The sequence below is a fragment of the Mastomys coucha genome, unplaced genomic scaffold, assembly GCF_008632895.1.
Source record: "Mastomys coucha isolate ucsf_1 unplaced genomic scaffold, UCSF_Mcou_1 pScaffold23, whole genome shotgun sequence".
In the NCBI taxonomy this organism is placed as follows: domain Eukaryota; kingdom Metazoa; phylum Chordata; class Mammalia; order Rodentia; family Muridae; genus Mastomys; species Mastomys coucha.
This window is the reverse complement of record NW_022196906.1, coordinates 35,937,084-35,958,990: the sequence shown is the minus strand read 5'-3', so window position 1 is coordinate 35,958,990 and position 21,907 is coordinate 35,937,084. Positions and strand designations below refer to the sequence as shown.

At 47.4% G+C, this 21,907-nt stretch overlaps 1 protein-coding gene across 1 annotated transcript in view; it reads left to right on the top strand.

Moving 5' to 3' along the window:
* Positions 1-21,907, top strand: part of Sorl1 (sortilin related receptor 1) — a 163,470-nt gene that overhangs the window by 121,538 nt on the left and 20,025 nt on the right. The window contains exons 28-39 of the mRNA XM_031345625.1: positions 909-1,040; positions 2,332-2,463; positions 3,375-3,509; positions 4,599-4,754; positions 8,531-8,680; positions 14,936-15,067; positions 15,659-15,785; positions 15,927-16,096; positions 17,984-18,096; positions 18,635-18,739; positions 19,605-19,677; positions 21,676-21,758. Coding sequence (XP_031201485.1) covers positions 909-1,040; positions 2,332-2,463; positions 3,375-3,509; positions 4,599-4,754; positions 8,531-8,680; positions 14,936-15,067; positions 15,659-15,785; positions 15,927-16,096; positions 17,984-18,096; positions 18,635-18,739; positions 19,605-19,677; positions 21,676-21,758 — 1,508 coding nt within the window. The remainder of the gene's footprint in view (positions 1-908; positions 1,041-2,331; positions 2,464-3,374; positions 3,510-4,598; positions 4,755-8,530; positions 8,681-14,935; positions 15,068-15,658; positions 15,786-15,926; positions 16,097-17,983; positions 18,097-18,634; positions 18,740-19,604; positions 19,678-21,675; positions 21,759-21,907) is intronic.

Here is a 21,907-nt window from a genome sequence, read left to right as displayed (position 1 = left end):
CACACACACACACACACACACACACACAAATTTGGAGAGAGGGCATATGATAAGGAACTGGAGCCCAAGCGAATGAAAGCTTTTGAAAGGCAGTTATTTCTCACATCCAGATTCCTTCTTGCTATGGGTCCCCATGATCTCTTCTTCACATGCATTCCTGATGTCTGTTCTCACAGGGACACCTATCCTTTTGTGCTTTCTTTCATCCTAGTGACCTTTTTTTAACATCAGTGGCTTTTGGCTTTTCTAAAGGACCTGTCTCCTAATAGAGTTAGTTACATTGGTCTCAGGGTTTCCACAGAGGAGATGGAGACAAGGGTGTGCACACCTGGAATGGTGACTTCTTGTAGAAAATGATTGCTGACCTCCATATCAGAGAGTCAGTGTCCTATTAATCACAGTTAAAGTGTGGGCTTTGTGCCAGGCAGCTCTGGGGTGCAGTTTGGGCTTCTCATTAGTCTTATGCCCTTGGCAGAAAGAGTATTGGATGCTGATACCCTTATTTCCTTGTTCCGTATGTATGCAGAGACAATAAAATCTCTCATACGTTGTCTCCGAGGTGTAACAGTGCACTTTATTACAGGTGCTTTCACTCAGGGCCTTGCATAAAAGGTGCTCCACCCCCAGTGGCTTAGGATCTTTGCATAAAGAGGTGCTCCACCCCCAGTGGCTTAGGATCTTTGCATAAAGAGGTGCTCCACCCCCAGTGCCTCAGGATCTTTGCATAAAGAGGTGCTCCACCCCCAGTGCCTCAGGATCTTTGCATAAAGAGTTGCTCCACCCCCTAACCTCCACCCCCCCATGCCTGTCCCCATCACTAAGCATGGTATCCTGTCCTTGAGCATTTGTTCAGGGCTGTAGACCACCCCTGCCAGCCTTAGCTGCTCATGGCCCCTTCTCCCTTTCAGAGCCCTTCTGCACTCGCTTCATGGACTTTGTGTGTAAGAACCGCCAGCAATGTCTGTTCCACTCCATGGTGTGTGACGGGATCGTCCAGTGCCGAGATGGATCTGACGAGGATGCCACCTTCGCTGGATGCTGTGAGTGGCCGGGGGAGCTAGTGTGCACATGGAATGCACATGGCCACTATGTGGGGCACCTAAGACTCAGATGCAGGTCATGTCTCAGTGCCTGGGCCTGCTTTTGTTGTTGTTCCTTTTCTCACAGAACCATCTCTACTGTGATGCATGAACGTGATGAGGCTGGGGAATGACCAGGACTTTGTCAAGTGTCACCTTATGGGAGAGACTGGCCCTCCATCTTTATTGACAGGCTAATCTCTTTGTAGCACAGCTCTGCCCCAGGGGTCTTCCTGGCACGGATGGATCCCCACTTTGCATACTTTCTTTTACAGCCAGCGTCTCCCGCTGCAAAATATCCCTAGTCATTATTTTTATGTCACTGTGACCGAGTAGCTGGCAGGAAGGATTTACCTTGGCTTGTGGTTCCATAGGGTTTGGTCCATGATCACTTGGCATATACTTGGGCAGAATATTGGGGTGGCGGGAATGTAGAAGGGGAGAGCATTTTACCACATGACTCACGGGTGGGGGGGGCAGAGTGAAAAGGACTTGTGGACCCAGTGCAGCCTTCAAAGGCCCATCCCCAGAGTTAGTACTTTCCCTAGTTACGTTCCACTTCCCAGAGTTCCCATAGCCTCCCAAAATAGTGGCACCAAGTAGGGACCAAGTGTTCAAACATAGGGCCTGCTGGATACATTTCATATTTAAAGCAGAGCACTAGGTCTGTGCATGCCTTAAGCTACCATAGCAAAACCCAGTAGACTGTGTACTTCAACCAACAGAAACTCTGATGCCCACTCTTGAGGTGTTAGGAGCAGTGTCTGGGCTTCCTTCACCCCCTGGTGGTTGCTGTCTCTACCTATGTCTTCACATGATCTTTCTCCTGTATGCATCTGTGTCTAAATTTCCACTGTTGTGTATTTTTATTTAAAGAGACAGGGTCCTACCATGTTGCCTAGGTTAGCACCAAAAACCTGGGTTTAAGTGACAGTCTTTTCCTAAGGACACTAGTCATACTAGATTAGAGCCCACCTTGATGATTCTATTTTAATGTAAATTTCCTCATTAAAAGTGTTATCTCTAAAGCAGGCACAGTATTGGAGCTCAGGGGTTCAGCCCTGTCCATGTCCCCACGTGAGTGAGCCGAATGGCTTAGTTAATGTGTGCTCTGCTGAGACTGGCTCCCGCCTTCATTTCTCAGAGCTCCCTTAGCTCTCAGCCTAGGACCTCAGCTACCAAGCAGCCCTGCTGCTCAGAACTCTCCATCGTGAAGGTAAGCTGGGCCTGACTGCTATTTCTCGCCCTGTAGCTCAAGACCCCGAGTTCCACAAGGAGTGTGATGAGTTCGGCTTCCAGTGTCAGAACGGAGTGTGCATCAGCTTGATTTGGAAATGCGATGGGATGGATGACTGTGGGGACTACTCTGATGAGGCCAACTGTGGTAAGAAGCTGGAAGACCCGGCTCCCTCAGCTAGTCCTCCGGTTACAGGGATGGGGGGATGCTCAAGTGCCTTCTGCTTCCTCAGCAGCACAGGCAGCCTGCTCTCAAGTCCTTGCAGGAGGAGCAGAGTGAAGAGGGAAAGTGGCATCCAGTAGGTGCTAGGCCATTCCACTTCCTTTGTACAGTTGCGGGGGCCACAGCCCATGTACGGAAGATAGTGGGTAAGGGAGAGTGGCGTCTTGGTTACTTTTCTTGTGGCAGAATGCACAAGAGAGCCACCTCTAGGAAGAAACGTTTCTTTTGGCACATAGTGTAAGGGTGCAGTCTGCTGCAGCAAGGGAATGGTGACAACAGCGACCAGAGGCAGCCACATGAGTGCAGACACTCAGTTCAGTTTCTTCTTTGTACCCAGTCCATGGCTGCAGCCCATGGAACATGCCACCCTGACTCAGCATGGGTCTTGCCTGCTCTATTAAACATTTTTGGAAAAACTGTAATATCCACACCCAGAGGAACGTTTCCATGACGATTCTGAGTCCCACTGTATGTTGACAATGGAGATTAGCTGCTGAGGAGCATGCCTCACTCTGGCAGTGACAGACCGAGGCATCATCCTCGGGCTGTCTTCACACTTAAGCTATTTCTTTGGAAAAGTGTCATGGTTAGAACTCAGAGTGACCATTCTCAGGGTACCAGAATAGGTCAGAGAAATAGAAGTTGGGGCCTAAGAGGATGGGATGCTGTTGAGTTTCCATGCGCTCTTTGTCTTTCCTCGGATCCATGAAGATACTGTATGTTCTTTCGGGGAGTCAGACAGGTGCCCTGGGATGTGGCCCTTGGGGAGATAAACAGATGAAGTCTCAGGTTCATATCGCTGCAGCGGAAATGACTGATGTGTTTGATTTCTACAGAAAACCCCACAGAAGCCCCAAACTGCTCCCGCTACTTTCAGTTCCACTGCGAGAATGGCCACTGCATCCCCAACAGGTGGAAATGTGACAGAGAGAATGACTGTGGGGACTGGTCTGATGAGAAGGGTTGTGGAGGTGAGAACCTTGGGGCCTGGGGTCAGCCCCAGCCCCACCCCACCTGGGCAGCAGGACGTCTCTGCCTGGCTGCAGACTCCCACCCTCTTTAGAGTGCCTGGCTTAATCCTCATTGTTTGGCTTCTTTGTAATGCTGAGTTCTTCTGTAATGTCATCCCTCTATGTCTTTCTCATTTTGCATGTTTGTACAGATGCTTGTGGAGGCCACGGGTCAACCTCCACTGTCAGTATTCAGTCTCTTTTCACCTCGGTTTATGAGACAGTCTCTTACTGGGGATATGGGGTTCACCAATTAGGCTAAGCTGGCTGGCCAACAGACTCCAGAGATGCTGGTCTGCCTGTCTTCCCCCCACTGGGGTTATAGAAGCATGCACCACTATGCTTAGCATTTTGTATAGGTTCTGGGGATTGAACTCAGGCCCTCAGCCCAGTTCTGTTTTCCGATCTATGTGATCGGTTTTCACTGTCTCCAAGACTACCCATTCCTCATTCTGAAGGGCTTATTGAGGGAAAGGAGCCCAGAGCCTTGGTTCTAACATTTGGTGTGCAGCCCCCACACACATGTTTCTGGAATATCTTTGAAATGCCAGAGGACCACATATCAGTGCACTTCAATAAGTTTCCAGGTCCCGTGCACTTTGGCATATATATTCAGGGGCCCTGGCTTAGGACATGTGCTTCTGTTGCGCTTTGCCTTTTCATCCTAGGTCATTGATGCTTTAGCTAGAGCCAGGCTAAGCTTCGGTGAGAATGGTCCAGCCGCCTGGGCCTTCCTCATTGCCTGTCCACCTGCTTCCTCTGGCAGCAGTCAGGAGCCCTTGCAAGAGCCAACGCATGCGACTGTTACATTATTGCAAGTGTTGTAGTTTATTAAATCTGCTAAGCAGTATGGAAAGGCTGTCATCTCTTCAGAAACTCCTTCCATACCCCATATAAATGCTATTTATGTGAACTCGTGTTCAGGGCTGTGTCTGCTACTGGTCTCCTTTGACTGGTGCAGCAGGAATGTCAGCATAGGTTTGAGACACACTTTTATTGATGACCAAGCTTCTACTAAAACCTAGAATCTCCTTGCTTGTTCTTCCTCAGATTCACACGTCTTTCCCTCCCCAACCCCCGGGCCCTCCACGTGTCTGCCCAATTACTTCCGCTGCAGCAGCGGGGCCTGTGTGATGGGCACCTGGGTGTGCGACGGCTACAGGGACTGTGCTGATGGCTCAGATGAGGAGGCCTGCCCCTCTCTAGGTGAGTCCTGGCCCTGGTTTGCTCAGCTGGCATTTTCTCTTGTGGAGGGGACTCTGGGTGCATTGTGTACCAAGACCATGTGACAACCCAAAGGAAGCATCCCAACTTTTAAACTGCTCTGTGTACTTTCTGTCGGAAAAATGCCGGTCCTCTGCCTGCCACCCCTGCTTCCCTTGTAGTGGGGAATTACAGTTAGGATAATAAGGAGGTGTTTTGTGTATGTACAAAACTTAGGGGAGAGGACTTAATTTTTATGCTTGCTGGCTGGCTGACCTTCCCTTTAAAAGAAGGGTGACCACTGCCATCTAGTGGCTGATTACAGAAACAGCTGAAAGGTCTTGGCAACTTGATGTTTGAGGTCCACCTTTGAGAAGTCACCTGTCCTGTAGAGAGAACTGGGATGAGGGGGTTTTTCCCTGGCCTGGAAGCAGTTCCAAGCTTGCTTTTGAGAGGAGAACTGACACTTGGTTGAACTGCTTTACATGGTCCTTTTCAGAGCCCACCTCTAGGTCTGCAGAGATCCTCCTCCTCCATGCACACCCCGCTGCTTCCCTGTTTAAAAGTCGCCCGTGGCTTCTTGCCTGGAAAGTCAGAGGAAGCTTTAGGGTTTAGTAGTGGAAAGTTCTGTGACTATTAAACGAGTATCTTAACAATTAGGCAGTCATTTTTAACTGGTGGGTTGCTAATTCATCTTTAAAATTTTGTGTTTTAAAAAATCATTAGCATATATTCATTGTACAAGATTATTATATTCCCATACATGTATACTATGTGCCTTGATCACAGCCATCCACATTATTTCTCAACTTGTCACCTTGCCTTCCCCCTGTGCTCTTGTAGATCAATTTTTAAATCCCCCTTATGTGTATGTCACTGTGTGTGTGTATGTGCCTGTATGTTCATGCATGTTCACATGTATGGAGACCCAAGGACAACTTTAGCACTGGTCTTTGCATCCTATCTTTTTTGGGACAGCCAGGGTCTGTCTCTTGCTGTGTATTGATACATATGCTAATCTAGCTGGCCCTAAAGCTTCTGGGAATTCTCTGACTTCATCTCACCCTAGGGACCCTGGGATTACAGGTTCTCACATCTGTGAGACAAGCACTTTATCTGCTGAGCTATCCTCCCAGGCCAGGAGAGCAATTCTCACCACCCAGCATTTCCCCTTCCCTCTGACCCCATTCCTCCTCTTTTCTCCTCTTCTCCTTTACCTCTCCCCACCCCTCTCCTCTTCTCCCCACCACCCCCTTTCCCTTCTCTTTCTTAGTTACTTTTGGAGAGAGGCTCTCAGTATGCATCCCCGGCTAGCCTTGGGGCTTGTTGTAGCACAGCCTGCAGAGTCTGGGTTGGGTGGATTCGATGCTGCAGCAGCTGAGAACACAGTAGGAGCATCTCAGCATGCTTGTTTCGGCCATGTTGCCATGGTTCTTACCTGTTCCCCCTGATGCTCCCACACAGTTGTCTTTGTGGAGCTGTCCACCATTATGTCTCAGCTTTTCTCCTTTTAATCCTTCCCTCTCATGGTTAATAGAGAAAGTTCCCGGAAGAGAATGTGTAGAAGATATATCTGGGGACTGACATGTTTGAATCTGTTTTGGTCCTATCCTCAGGTCCAATTGACATCTGAGCTGGATTTAGAACATTAGCTTGTCAATTACTTTCCTTTACAATTGTAAGGCATCTGCCGTTGTCCTTTGAGTAGCTTTTAGGAAAGCCATGACCAGCTTGAGCTGATGGTCTGTGTGTGGTTACATTTCATTTTAAATTCTCTGCTCGTTTATCATTATCTTCCTCTTGGCTCCCATGTTCTGACTTTTTATTAGGCCATGCTTGGATGTGCATCCTTTTTTAATCTAGTGTGGAGATCCACGTGTTGGGATTTAAGGGATTTTTTCCTGGAACTGTTTAGTTAATGGCACAAGCCTCTGTTTTCTCCTTCCTGGTGACCTTATTATCTGTCACTGTCTGTTGATTGGATCTCCTCAGGCTCTTTTTTTGTTTGTTTGTTTTTTCAAACAGAATCTTGCTGTGTAGCCTTGCAACTGACTACATAGACCAGATCGGGATCACGCTTATGGTTATCCTCCTACCTCTGTCTCCTGAGTGGTTGCGATTTCAGGCATGAGTCACCACCTCTACAACCCTTATTCTTGACTTTTTTTAAAAAAATCTTTTTTAGATGTAAAGATTTGTGTTTTTCTTCCCGTGTTCCATGACATTCACTTTACATTGCCCTCTCTTCTCCCAAGTGTCTTCATTTCTGTTATTCTGGATTCAATTGTTTTTCATTTTTATTATTATTCCTTTTAGTACTAACACCTGTTCCCATTTGAATGGAGAATATGTGTATGTCTATGAGCATACTAAAGACATTTGGTGTTGAAGTTTATGTCTGTGTATGTTTGGTGATGGGGTGTGTATGTGCAGGATGTGTGTATAATTTGTGTTTCTGTGGGTGCACACACAGCGGCCATGGCAGGGCATTGGGTGTCTTCTATTGCTTTTCAGCTTAATGCTCTGAAACAGTCCTTCACTGAACCTCCTCAGCTTTTTGACAGGGGCACTGGGTATTTGGAATCAAGTCCTCAAGGTTCTTAGTCACTGACCCATCTCCTCAGCCTCCTGACATTTGCTTTTTATAAAGCTGAATTTCCTCCAAACAACCTTTCCTGGAGCTGTATGTGTGTGTGTGTGTGTGCATGAGTGTGCATCTGTGTGTAGGTGTATATGCATACTCGTGTGTGTATGAGCGTGTGTGTAAGCGTGTGTGTGCACACTTGTGTGTGTCTGTGTGTACGAGTGTGTGCATGTATGTGTATGCATATGTGTGAGTATGTGCACACTCATGTATGTGCACATTCGTATGTGTGCACATGCGCATGCATGCATACATACACATGTTGCATTTTATTTTGTTTTTGAGGCTAAAGGTTTTTCTTAGATAATTCTTTATTGCTACACGTGTTTCAGGACAGGAACTAAACTGCTGCTAATCGATTCTGAGCACGCAGCTGAGTATGCCAGCTTTGGGCTTTGATGGCTGGCCTGCCTTTAGCTAGGAAACCCCACAGGCCTTGGTCATTTCGTTTTTCCATGAAGCGGCTCAGTGTACTTAGAGGTGATCCGAGGCCTCCCACCTACTCTGTAAGGCCTCGCGTCAGAGCTCTCAGGAAGTGTCCTGACTTCTCATTGGCTGACTGTATGTCAGGACCTCCGTTATCAGTAGCATCTTCTTTCTCAGGTATGGCTGCTTAGACAGCACTTTTGGTTTGCAAACCACAGTCAGCCAGGCTTCTGGCCTGTTCAGATATGGGCAGTTGTCTCCTGGGGCTGGATCCCGAAGGAGATGGTAGCAAGGAGGCTGCTTTGAAACTTCTGATCCTTCTCCAGTCATCTCTCTCAGGTGAGAGAGGTGATTTTCTGAGCCTTTGGGGGACCCTGTGATACTGAGATGGCTGGCTCAGAGCATTCTCTTCCAATAGCCTCCGGTGGGATGCAGCCCCTCCGACCTCCCTGAATCACTTACTCTGTCCTTTTGCTCTCCTTTCTTCTTATCCATGCCCTTGACTTTAAAGAGAATCTCTCAGGTGAGTCTGTGCTGGGGCCCCGAGAGGAGCATCATAAGGCATTGGTGTCCCCTTTGATTTCTCTGTCCATAGCTGGTAGGTGCGGCCCCCCTGCCCCTGCCCCCAGCACATTGAAGAGTCGAATGGTTGCTCTCCAGGCAAGCTTCCTCCATACCAGAAAGTAACTTAAAAACAACATTTTCCTAGCAAACTCCACCGCTGCCTCCACTCCCACCCAGCTTGGGCAGTGTGACCGATTCGAGTTCGAGTGCCACCAACCAAAGAAATGTATCCCCAACTGGAAGCGCTGTGATGGCCACCAAGATTGCCAAGATGGCCAAGATGAAGCCAACTGCCGTGAGTATCATCTCAGGGCCACTGTTCTGAGTCCTGGGTCCCATTCTTCTGCTTCATCTTTGGGCAGGTGGCTCCTGTCTGCCTCGGGGGTATCTGTGTTTGCTGTATTGTCTATGAGGCCTTAGTGAATGGGCAAACGTCACAGTATATGATAATGATAACAGATTTAATAAGCTGGCTAAATGTTAAATATCAGGAGCATGCATCTCCAGCAGAAAGATTCTGAGTGGAAGAAATACTTTTCTTAAATGAGTTTCTTTTTTTTCCTAAACATATTTAATTCCTGAAAGCACCTGTTAGTAAAGCTATGACCTTTTGGAAATATTTAGTGAGCATCTCAGGCATTTAGAATATTCTATTGGGCAGATCACCCACCGAGCTGTGTTAGAACCTCAGGCTTCATCCTTGGGGTAATTATCCTTAGCGAGAAACAATAAGCCCCACAGGGAACCTGAGCTCCATGGGATGGGATGGCTGTGTCCTGAACTGGCAGTTGTCCCACTGCCAGCTCCTCTCATGTCCCCAGGGAAGCTTCTTGGAGTGATGGATGGACAGACACGCAGGCTGTCCTGCTAACTGATGCCCAGGAGCCAGGGGAGAAAGTAGGCAGCCTAGATGTGAGAAGACAGAGATCCTAAATTTAATCCTTGGCATCCAGTCTGCACCATTAGTGGTTGGCTGCATAGGAAACTCCCTCTGACCAGGGAAAGGGGGCAGGGTTGGAGTGAAGGGGTTGGATTCACCCTTCACCTCTCACCCCTCACTGGGACTTTACTCCACCTGCAACCGACCTATGTTTCTAATGGAAGACACTCCTCATGAATGGGGGTTTGACTTACAGAGATCCCTTCTATCAGTCACTTACCCACTGCAGCTGCAGATGTCCTAGCCGGCCAAATGCCCAGGAGCACGGGGAAGAATTTTCCTCACGTGTATCTCATTTTGCTCAGTCCACACAAGTGGTAGAGGATCTTCCCTGTCTCCAACAAGCTGCTGGCTCAGGAGCCTAGCAGGACCCTCCACTCTTCGTTCACTACTCTGTGTGAAACAGATCCTCTTTAATATAAGTGGAAGTACTAGATTAGGCTGCTGGCTGCACCTCTTTACCTTTGCTAGACCCCAATAACCACCCAGAGAAACCAAGATTTTTTCAAGCTACACCTCAGTAGCTGAACAGTTGAATGACCTACCTTAAGCTCTAAGATAATCTGGCTTCCTTGCAGTCATGAACCCATGGTACTTGCACATTATTATTGATCTGGCTCTTTGGGCTTCAGATGTTTTGTTTTTTTGTGTTTTTTCCCCCCATGGTGTCTTCTCAGACCCTCTTCTACTCACAGTGATCTGAATCTCCTCCCCCCTCTCTCTCCTTCCCTTGGCTAGCAGACATCCCACCCTATTCTCTCTTCTGCCCAGCCACTGGGTAACCAGGATTTATCAACAAGGCAGAGAACAAGTGGAACAAGTGGTAAGAATAGTTGACACAAACTTGAGACAGGAAATTCTTATTTTCTTTTTTAGTATAGAATAGAGTTTATTCAGGGCATGGGGAGGGGAGGAGAGGGGAGGGGAGGAGGTACTAGAGACAGGGAAAGGCAGGGGGAAGAGAGAGAGAGAGAGAGAGAGAGAGAGAGAGAGAGAGAGAGAGAGAGAGAGAGAGAGAGAGAGAGAGAGAGAGAGAGAAGTAAAGGCCGGCCATGAGCACATGGAGAGAGGGGGGAGGGGCTAGAAGACAGAGTGGGAGCAAGATGACAAGAGCCAAGACTGGACATTCTTGACCTAAGCATTACAGTGACATGTCTGGACTAAAACAAGATATGAGGGCAGAGAAATGAGCATCTGAAGAACACAAGGATGACCTTTACACTGTGCCTAAACCATTATGCCTATAACTCTGCTCTCGATTTTTGACTCTTAAAGATTCTTCAGAAAATAAAGGGAAGACTAAGCCCCAAAGTGAGTCCTACTAAGTGTTGCCATTTCCTGATGGAATTGGTCCTGGCTTCCAAGCATCAGTCACAGCAGGAGAGCCAGCGTGTCCATCCAAGGAGCTTCCTTGGAGACATAAGGGGAGCAGGCAGTGGGACAGCTGCCAGTTCAGAACACAGCCATTACATCCAGTTATCAGCTGACTCCTCTAATTCAGCCCTTAGCAAATAGATGTGACTCAGAAGGATCAAGTTACTTCTTTTTATTTGTATTTGTGAGTATTTTTTTAAAGGATATTTTCTGTCCATTTTAAAGTGTCCTCAGCATCTTGGCCCCAAAATATGAAAGCATGCGTGTCACACCTGCATGTAACACAAAGCTAATAAATCAACAGAGGGGTCTCTGATAAAATAGCAGAGTCTTGAGAGAAATAGCCCTGTTTCTACCCAAATAGGCTTGGTTAGAAATGTGCTTGTGCAGACTTGATGACCCGCAAGAAATGAGAGATCAGCGACATGTGCTGCTACTCCTGGTAGTGGAGAGCCAGAGGCAGGAAGATCGTGGACCAGCCAGCTTAGCCCTGTTGGTGACCTCTGAGCCTATGGAAGCCCCAGTCTCAAAGGAGGTAGATGGCATTCATGAGGATGATATTTAGGTTTGACCTCTGACCTCTGTGCTCACACCCAACTATGTGCACACACATACTTGTGGTGCACACACCTAAAAAGGAAGGCCAATTAGCATACTGTCATGAGTTTTAATGTGTCATTCACCACTCTCACTTCCTGTACTTATACTCCTCCAGTCTCTAAATCTCCTTGTAATCTTGGTATCATCCCCCGTTTAGTAAAAAGAAAATTAAACTTCAAGGAGAACAACTCAACCCTTCACCCTTCCCCTCTCACCCCTTACCCCTCACCCCCAGCCCCTCACCCTTCACCCTCACCCCTCACCCTTCCCTTCTCACCCCTCACCCTTCCCCTCTCACCTCTCACCCCTAACCCCTCACCCTCTACCTTTCACCCCTCACCCTTCATCTCTCACCCATCACCCCTCACCCTTCACCCTTCACCTATCACCCCTCACCTCTCACCTCTCACCCCTCACCTCTCACCTTCACCCTTCACCTCTCACTCCTCACTTTTCACCTCTCACTCCACTCCTGATCAGTAGCACTAGGACTTTACTCTGTGGCCTTGCTATCTTTCCACATTGAATGTTCTTATCAAGGGAGAATACACCAAGCCCAACACAGAGAAATTAAATACAGGTTAGCAGAAAATCCTACATTTGCATGGAAAGAATGAAGAAAGCAACCCCCTAGGACATTCTAATAGCAGGGCAGGTTTACCTCATGCTCATGGTCACCAAAAACCACAGTGGGAACAGCTTAGCCAAGAGTGAGCTGTGGCGTTAGGTGAATGTTAAAAATAATTAACAGGAAAGAAAAGAAGCAGGCCTCCCTCCTGGGTGATCGGAACTTGCTAATTGGCATCCTTTTAAATCACTGTTTTCAACTTGTTCCAAATCTATCTTACTCACAGGGTGTTGCTTAGTTAAGGGTCTTAAAAAGCAAATGTACTATTACCCATAATTCCTTTGTTCCACTCTTGTGATCACCTTAACAAAGAGAAGACATGTTTCCAGCACCCCACGTTCTGTGCTCAGTGCCCATCAGTCAAGTGTCTTTTAATCAATTTAAGTATTAATGGCAATCTTACTTTTGGGTTTTAAAGCTGTTTCTTGTTCCTAAAGTTTTAAGACACGTTTCACAAAGCTGCCTTAGATCCCCCATTATCCTGTTCACTGTCACCTCTGTGGTTGTTTTTGAGTGACCATCCAATGGGAGATTTCTGGGGCAGGAATCTTGTGTTTTTCAAGACAATTCCCTTACAAACAGCTTGGCACCTTTCTGTGTCACAAGCCTTCCATTCAGTACCCCGCCCCCCAAAAGAACTTTTGGGGTATCCTTTGCTATGTCTTCTGCACTCCCCAGAGTGACATGTGTTTGTAGTTCCTCTCATTGGAGGTTGCACTGTGCGGGCATGTCACTGTCATAGACAGTAGTGCCTGTATCATGCTGTGCTCACTGAATGGATGGATGCATGGAGTTCATCTGGGGCTGGTGAGGTAACCGCAGCAATGGTTCTCAAAGTTCTTTTTAATACACCTTTGTAGGACACATAGCCCGTGTCCTTCTGCTTCCCAAGACAAAACAGTCTCTGCTCAGGATATATAAACATCTGTAATATCATGCTTTTCCTGTAGAAGGGCGATTGCAAGAGAGATGGCTTCATGGGTTAAGCACTTGCCATGCAAGTGTGAGGATCATAATTTGGATCCTCTGCCCTAACGTAAAAGCTGGGCAGGTGTGGAAGCTTCATCTATAATTTCAGAATTTAGAAGGTAGAGACAGGGATCTGGAGGCTCCCTGTCTAGCTAGTCTCCACCAAGCAGTGAGCTCTGGGTTCAATTGAGAGATCTCACTGTAATGAATAATGTGAAGAATGATCAGGGAAGATGCCCAAGGCTACCCTAGCACCTCGACACTCATGCACACACACACAGACGGGAACATGTAGGCCCACACATGTGCAAACATGCATACACACCACGCACACACACACACACACACACACAAAACATTTCTTCATAGAGGGTTTTGGCCCTTCCCTTTTCCTTGTGGGCCCATGGATTCGGTGCCTGTGCATTCCAGTGGGCTGGAAGCTTTCAAAACTGACCTTGAACTGCACATGTAGAGACTCTGCCTCTATCATTCCCAACACAAAACAGTGTCACACCTATTTACATATAGTATGCCCTGCTGGGGATTATAAGTCATCTAGAAATAACTTAAAGTGTGTGCTGAGAGATGCAGAGGTTGTGCTTCTTTGCCTTCACTATTTAAGTTGAACGTTTTGTGTGAGAGAGCTTGGTACCCACCAGGAAAGCGGAACCTGTTGCAGAGATACTGGAACCAGCCGTTCCCTCCATCAGTTCATGTTTTCCAAGCACCAAACAAATTTGCTCCTCTATCCTAGACAGTCTTATAACACACCTTGAACCTTCCCCATGAAAAGCCAGTAGCTGAACAGTCCATAGCCTCCCTCCTACTCCCTTCCTCCCTGGCCCATCCTGTATGTTTTACAATCTGGAAACATCTCTGGGATTCTCTATGTCTTCCCTTTGAGCACTTTGACTCTTGTAAGAACACCACCCATTTTCTTCCTGGGTCTCACACTATGCTCACCATGAGTCCAAGGGAAGCCATAGAGGTCAGGGGTTTTCAACCTGTGGGCCGTGACCCCTTTAGGGTTCCATATTGGATGTTTACCTTATAATTAATAGCAGCATCAAAATTACAGTTATGAAGTAGGAACGGGATAATTTTATAGTTGGGAGTCACCACAACCTGAGGAGCCGTATTAAAGGGCGGAAGCATTAGGAAGGTTGAGGACCACTGTTCTAGGTGAAAGACAGGATCACAGGGCTCATTCTAAGGTGGAGACACTTGACTCTCAATGTCGCATAGAAATTGAAAACTGTGCACACCCCGTTGCAGTACGTTTGGAGCGAGTCCTAGGAATCTAATTTTTAAGAATGTCACCAGATAACTGTGAGGAAACAAAATTACAAGTGTTCTATTTTTAGATTGTTCTACTAGCTGATCTCTTTGGAGAGTCCTGGGGTAGCTGATTCATTACTTTTCCCAGCATCTGGGCAGCTGCCCCTCAGAAGCTCATGGCTCCTCCACCTTCAAATCCAGCAGCAGCTTTGCATCTGTCTGCCCTTCTGCCTTTGGCTATCTCTTTCTGGCAGCAGCAGGCAAGGTCTCTGCTTTGAAGGGCCTGTGGAATTAGCTGGGCCCAGTTGCATAGTAGGTCATATAGGCTGAGCATTCACCATCACGATCCTTCCAGTTGACATAGAACTAGCCAGGATGCCTCGTGTGCAAAAAGCCCTGGGTTTGATCCCCAGCACCCAGGAAATGGAGACAGGAGGATCAGAAGTTCAAAGACATTCTTCAGGACTTAGAGTTGGAGGCAAGGCTGAAATACTTAAGGGAATCTGTCTCAAAACCAAGCATAAGCAAAACCCTCATCTCGTCTATTTGACTCTGAAACTCCCAGTCTTCCTGAAGGGAGATGCTAGTCAATTCAATACACTGCTACTGCATGGCCAGCACTGTTCTGCTTCTCCTTCCAGAGAATCTTGGAAATCAGTAAGGAGCCAGCCTACTTAGCATACATGTGGTGACCGTGGACCCAGCCACAGCACGCAGCATATCCTTTCCCTGTGGGTTTAAGGAGGTTCTCTGTATTTCAGCCACTCACAGCACCCTGACCTGTATGAGCAGAGAGTTCAAGTGTGAGGACGGCGAGGCGTGCATTGTGCTCTCGGAGCGCTGTGATGGCTTCCTGGATTGCTCCGATGAGAGCGATGAGAAGGCTTGCAGTGGTGAGTCACAGCCCCACTCTACACGCCCTGTGGGGGCTTCTGAATGGACCCTGGGAACTCTGGCTCCACTTGAACCTGCTCAGCCTGGGAGTGCCAACAGAGGGGGAGGAAAGCTGGGAGGTGCGGTTCAATTCTGATGGAGCATGCCAAGCCAGCTCTTCCCTGACAGTGAAGCCTTGGTGTACATTCCCCATGATCTGCATCCCTGTAGAAGTACATGCTGCCATTGCTCCCACAGGGCCCCATGCTGCAGGTGGGGCTAACCCAGCCCTGTTGTGTAGAGTGCATGGCATCCTTCATCCTGTAGTATCTTCTATTGAGAATGAAGCTTAAAACTGATCAGGCACAGGGGAGGTAAAACATTTAAGGAAATATGGTGGGAAGTTTAGAAGAACCCTGGAAAGAGACTATGGGGAGATCCCATCACATTTTCCAGGGTATCTTTTCAGATAATGATTGTGTACTCTTAACAATTTAGTCTGTGCTGGTTCTACCTCAGAGGAGATCTTTGAACCTCAAAGATCTCTCTCTCTCTCTCTCTCTCTCTCTCTCTCTCTCTCTCTCTCTCTCTCTCTCTTTGCATTTCTGTAGATGAGTTAACTGTATACAAAGTGCAGAATCTCCAGTGGACAGCTGATTTCTCAGGGGATGTGACCTTGACCTGGATGCGGCCAAAGAAAATGCCATCTGCTTCTTGTGTATACAACGTCTACTACAGGTGGGTCCCTTTAGCCGCGGACACGCATCGCATGCCCTGCAAGTTCTGTGACATGCATGGAGAACTCCTCTTCAGCGGGCTCATGCCTCTTTGTCACCCTACACGGCCTCTCTGTGACAGTGTCCTACTTGTTTTGGTCAGGGTGGTTGGAGAGAGCATATGGAAGACCCTGGAAACCCACAGCAATAAAACAAGCACTGTGCTCAAGGTCCTGAAGCCAGACACCACGTACCAGGTTAAGGTCCAGGTGCACTGCCTCAACAAGGTGCACAACACCAATGACTTTGTGACCCTGAGGACGCCAGAGGGGTGTAAGTATTATAGCTGACTTGTTCTTAGGTATGAACTGGTGATGCTGAAGGTTGAGCCCAGAGCCCTGCACATTTCCAAAGGCACCCTACCACTGAGCTACACCCTGAGTCCTTTTTTAAATTTTATTTTGAGACAGGGTCTCACTAATTTGCACCTGGCCTGGAATTTGCACTCTTCCTGCCTTTCCATCCCTGATGGCTAGAATGACAGCTGTGCATAGTCACACCCATTTACAATGCATTTTTAAAGCTCATAGTGTTTTGGGTGTGTGAGGAGGCGGGGACGTGCATGCTCACACACGTATATACCTTACATGCTTGTGTGGAGTCTGGACTCTGGGTCTCCCTGTCATGCTCTCTCCTTATTTTTTGAGATTGGATCGCTCACCGAGCGTGGAGCTCACTGTTTGGGCTGGGCCAGCTGGCTATGGACACTTACTGTGTCCAACCTTTCCATGAGTGCTGGGGATTTGAACTCAGGTCCCTCAGGCTTGCGCAGGAAACACTTTACCCAGTGAACTATCTCCCCAGCCCCCAGGGTATAATCATTAGAGCATATACCAGACCTTTTCCTGGGTATGCTATCGACCGAGCATATATATGCTTATCCGCATCTTACATGTGTGAGGGTGCACACCCACTCTTTGTGTGGAAGTACTACGGCTAGGGTTTTCCAGTAAGGTGTGAGGTGTTGAAGGTAATCCTCCTTGCCACAGCCCAGAGTGTTCTTACCCTTTAGAAGTGAGTTTCAGATGCTGCCTCCCATTGTTCCCCCCACCCCCACCCCACTCCTTCCATTTTCCTTTTCTGGGTACTTCCTGGTACCTGATAGTTCCGATGTCCTTAATCCCTTAAATGCGAGGCATGTCAGCATTTTGTTGCTAAGTTTTAAAAAGCTTAACAGGTTCTAAGAGGGTTTCCCACCTGCTCCTTCCTTCAGAGTAGACGGCTCTTTATATAAGGGATGCACAAACTCCTCTCTGCTACCTATTTTGAGATATTCAATTAATATTTAAGTATTAATTGAATAGCAGTTGTCCAGCTGTGCTGTGTAACAGCAGGCCTTCTTCCATCTGTCCACCTGCACGCAGTTTCTCTCCAGCCCTCTCCTACTGTTCCACTCCTGTGGACTTGGGACTCACTAGTCTCTGTACTGCTGGGAGAACATCCTGCAGTCTCTCCATATAAATGTGAACAGTCAGGATTCACCTTTTGGGACTTGGCTTATTTCACTGGATATCTAATGTCCTCCAAGTGTATCCATGCTGACACAAATGGCAGGGCATCATTCTTTGTGATTATCACACCATATATATATATCTCATATTTTCTGTTTGTCTACTGAGGGGTGTCTGTGTTGATTTTGATTTTGCATCTTAACTATTGTGAGTTGCCTCAGAAATATAGAATATAGGTATACAGATTTCTTTGGATATATGGACCCAATGGTGGGGATGCTGAGTCATAGCATAGCACCAGTGCTAGAGTTTGAGAAACCAAGATGCTGTAGTGGGTGATAATCTCACCAGTAGTAGGTTCCTCTATCTCTGCCACTGTGCAAGCTTCTGTTGGCTTCTTGCCCTTCCTGATCAATGCTAGCCACCATTATTAAAGGATATCTCATCGTTTAGATTGGCACCTCCCTCATGACTAGTGATGTTAAACTATTCTTTTCGTAACATACCTGTTGATTCCTATGCCATTTAATTTTTCCTGAATTCATGTATCAGCCCCAACTGCTTGTTGGGTAGAGCCTCTCTCTCTCTCTCTCTCTCTCTCTCTCTCTCTCTCTCTCTCTCTCTCTCTCTCTCTCTCTCTCTCTCTCTCTCTCTTTTAATGCATATGATCAAGTAATTTGAATGTGGCTCTGGTTTGGCTGTTTTCTAGTGCCAGATGCCCCTCGGAATCTCCAGCTCTCCCTGAACAGTGAAGAGGAAGGTGTGATTCTTGGGCACTGGGCTCCTCCCGTCCACACCCACGGCCTCATCCGTGAGTACATTGTAAGTACTGTCCGAACCTTGGTGGTGTCCGAGAGTGGCATGTCACTAGGATGTGATTTGGCGCTGTGGAGAATGAGCCCATCTGCCAGGTTGCTGCACACCTCTCTTACTTTCTTTTCCAATCACTGTGATAAAATATCCCGACTAAGCAACTTAAGGGAGGAAGGTTGACTCACTGTTCAAGAATACAGTCCACAGTGGCAGGGAGTTCAAGGACCTAAGAGCTGAAATAGCCAGTTCCATTGCATCCATAGCTGGGAAGCAGCAGTGGGTACCTGTGCTCAGCTCGCTTTCTCTGTCCAGTCCAGCATCCAGCCCAGGAACAGGATGTGCTGGCTACACCTCACTTATTCTAATCAAGATAAACACCTGCAGGGATACCCACAGAGTCCTCTCCCAGGGGAGTCTAGATCCTCTTAAGTTGCCAATTAACACTCGCCTTCACAGCACCCCTACCTTTCTCTTCCCCAGGAGTCTTTACAGACAGCAGGCCAGATCTCTGATTACTTCTTCCTTATGCTGATACCTCTCCCTGTAGGTGGAATACAGTAGAAGTGGATCCAAGATGTGGGCCTCCCAGAGAGCTCCTAGCAACTCTACAGAAATAAAGAACTTACTGCTCAATGCCCTCTACACCATCAGAGTGAGTGTCTGCATCCTTTCCAGCCACTGGCCAGGATGGATCTCTAAAGCACAGGGAGATGGCTTCCTTTGTCAGCTCTTAAGAAATGAGTTAGTGTTCATCACAGTACCTAGTTCTTTGTCTTTCAGAGGGAAGTCCAGCTTCCCTCTGAGCTAACCAGGAACTTGTGGTAATGCAGCCCTCTCTGCTTCTAACCAGACACTCTGTTGCCTCTGGGGTCTGTACTTTTGTTCACACCTCCTTTCTGCTTATCATTGGCTACAGGGCGACACGGTGCTAAGTGGCATTTATAAACCAATTTTGTAGGGTTCTTATGAAACACAGTATTAATATATTTAGCAGAAAGGTGATAGATTTTATGTAAAGGATATTTACTAAAGCCATTAAGACACATCCCCTGGAGATTCCCTGTACTGACAATTTCTCTAGGACTCCTTTCATATGGATATACATGTGTCTATGGATATAGAGCTTAAAGATCTCACATACACCCGCGCGCACACACACACACACACACACATTTCACATACACACACATTCATACACACACACACACACACTTGGCCACAGTCACACACACATGCCCCACACATGCCCTTTAGAAAAATCTGGATAACGATAGGATATATTAGATATAAAATAGAAATTTTGTATTCTTAGGACTTATAATTTTTTTTTTTTTTTTTTTTTTGCCTCGTGGCGCTCTTATTTCATTTGCTGGGGCTTCTGTATATCCCAGGTCACTCTGTCCATATATTACTTTCTGCCCTTACTGTTAAAGTCTTAGCCATTTAGCTTATTCAGAATTCTTACTGTATGGTGTGTTACTTTTCTTTCCTATTAACTCACACTCTGATTTGAAAAGGTGGCTGCAGTGACTAGTCGCGGAATAGGAAACTGGAGCGATTCTAAATCCATCACCACCATAAAAGGAAAAGGCAAGTGATTCCAGCGCTTGCGGGTTTATAGAAGAGCGAAGGAAGCCTTTGGTAATGACCTTCATTGAGCTGGAAAGGAGAAGCATAGCTTAGAAAGCTCCTCAGAGCCTCCTCTTCCCCAGCACAGGCACCCTTTGGGGCCACAAAAATGTGAAGCCTTTTTGGGCAGCCATTGGGTGTATTTTTTCCTCAAAGCATTGATTGACAGAAGTCATTACACCAGGTCCCTTTTGTGAGCTTGTACAACTTCTAACATAAGAGTCTCTTTTCACTAAGGCTAGACATGGTTTGCACATGCATTTGTGAATTGTTAAGATACCTCCCTGATGTTTCTGCCCCCCTCCTTTGGTTACACAAGCTATGTCAGGGCTGGGGTGGCACATATCCCCAGAGCTGACCCTCACTGCTTGGCACCTAGGAGCACCTAGGAGCTTATCTAATTGGTTCCTCAGAACAGCTAGGAGACAAGGGAGTGGAATGTGGTGTGTCCCTTGTCCCAGGACACATATAAATGGCAACACTGGGGCTAAAGCCTGACTCCAAAGCCTGTGCTCTTAACCTTCCTGCAGCACACCTCCCCTGGGCTGAGCTCCCTGGGCCTGCTGGGCTGCTCTGCTTGCCAAGAGGCTCCTGCATGTGAGCCTCCTGGGGCTGAGACTTTAGCCCTTCCATTCACTCCATCCTTGGTATCTAGTGGGAAGCAAACGCTCCGTGGGGAGGGGGGTGAGTGAGTTGAAGCATCTGGATGTAGGGTCGTGGCACCCACTGAGCCCTGGAGGGAAGCCTAACCCTCCTGAGTGGTTTTCTTAGCATAGCTGTGACCTAGAGGACTTCCACCCCATGGCCTGGCAGATATTAAAACCAACTGATCTCTGTAGCATAGGATGCTATTGGATGATTCTGTTTTCTCCTGAGTCTGTGAGAAGTTCTGAGAGATAAAAACTCTCTTCAGTTACTCTAAATTCTGTGGGACTGTGACAGTCGGGGTAGGAGGCAGCCAGAGTTAATGCTGCTGGCTAAGCAGTAGGCAGAATGCTGGCAGGTTATAAAGAGGCCGTGCCGAATACACTGTTTTTTGATTGCCTTACTAGTTCTCTCTGTGAAAATCTGGGCCAAAGTATACAGACTATCCAAATCCAGAAGAAGGGAGTTTGGAAGACCATCCTATTCCTGAATTCAATAAACACAATCAAACCTGCATTTGAAAATTATCTTGAGGTGTAGCTTCCTCCATTCTCTCTCTGTGATTTGGTTAAGTCGTATCTCCTCCTGTATGTGGAGGGTAGCTCTATACTGCACCAAAGAGTATTGCCCTGAAATACCTGTGACCTGGGGCCTTAGTGACTCTGGAAGAAAGATGAAGAAGAGAGAGCATTGACATCAGCCAGGTTCATCCACGATGGATGCCATGGGTTAGCACGGGCACCAGTGAGCAGGCCGCCATGTGTGGTGTGCTTCTTGCATGCCACACTATGATGCTTCTTGTTTTATGTGACTCCTGAGCATGAAATGTTGTCGTCTTCATTCTGTAGCTGAGGGGATTCGGCTCTGGAGAGCTGTGAGCTGCCCACGGTCCCCGTGATTATAGTCCAAGCCTACTTTTCCATAGCGCCATACGCTGTCCTTCAGAAAGGACACAAGGGGGTTTGGAACATTGTTGTTCTCCATAGAGACATCACGCACAGGGATCCTGACTCTTCAAGAGCCAGGCTGAAGCTGGGCTACATGGGGACATTGGTACAATTGACGTTTATCTGCTCACCCTAATTGCCAGGCCAGCTGACCAAACCAGGTTTGTTGTGTGTTCGCCAAGCAACAGTGGAGCCAGCCTCAGTTGGGGACATGGTGGTAGAAGAGATGGAGGGTTAAAGGCAGCTGGGGTGCCCTTTATTCCCTGGCTGAAAGGCCACTTTGTCTGTTGAGATGAAAGCTGTGAAGTCCCGCCTTCCTCACTTTCCGCGGTGTGGTTTCTTCTCTCTGACTCTTCTTTCTTTTCAGTGATCCAAGCACCAAATATCCACATTGACAGCTACGATGAAAATTCTCTGAGCTTTACCCTGACCATGGATGGTGACATCAAGGTAATTCAGAGTTCTCAGACTGGCAGCTGGGTGGGGCTTTCCTTTGTGCAGGACCTCGTTTGTCTTAGTGTGGGGAGATTAGGAAACATGAAGGACCTAAACTGGTGGTGCTGAAATACCAGACCACAGTTGTTTTCTCCCCCCCCCCC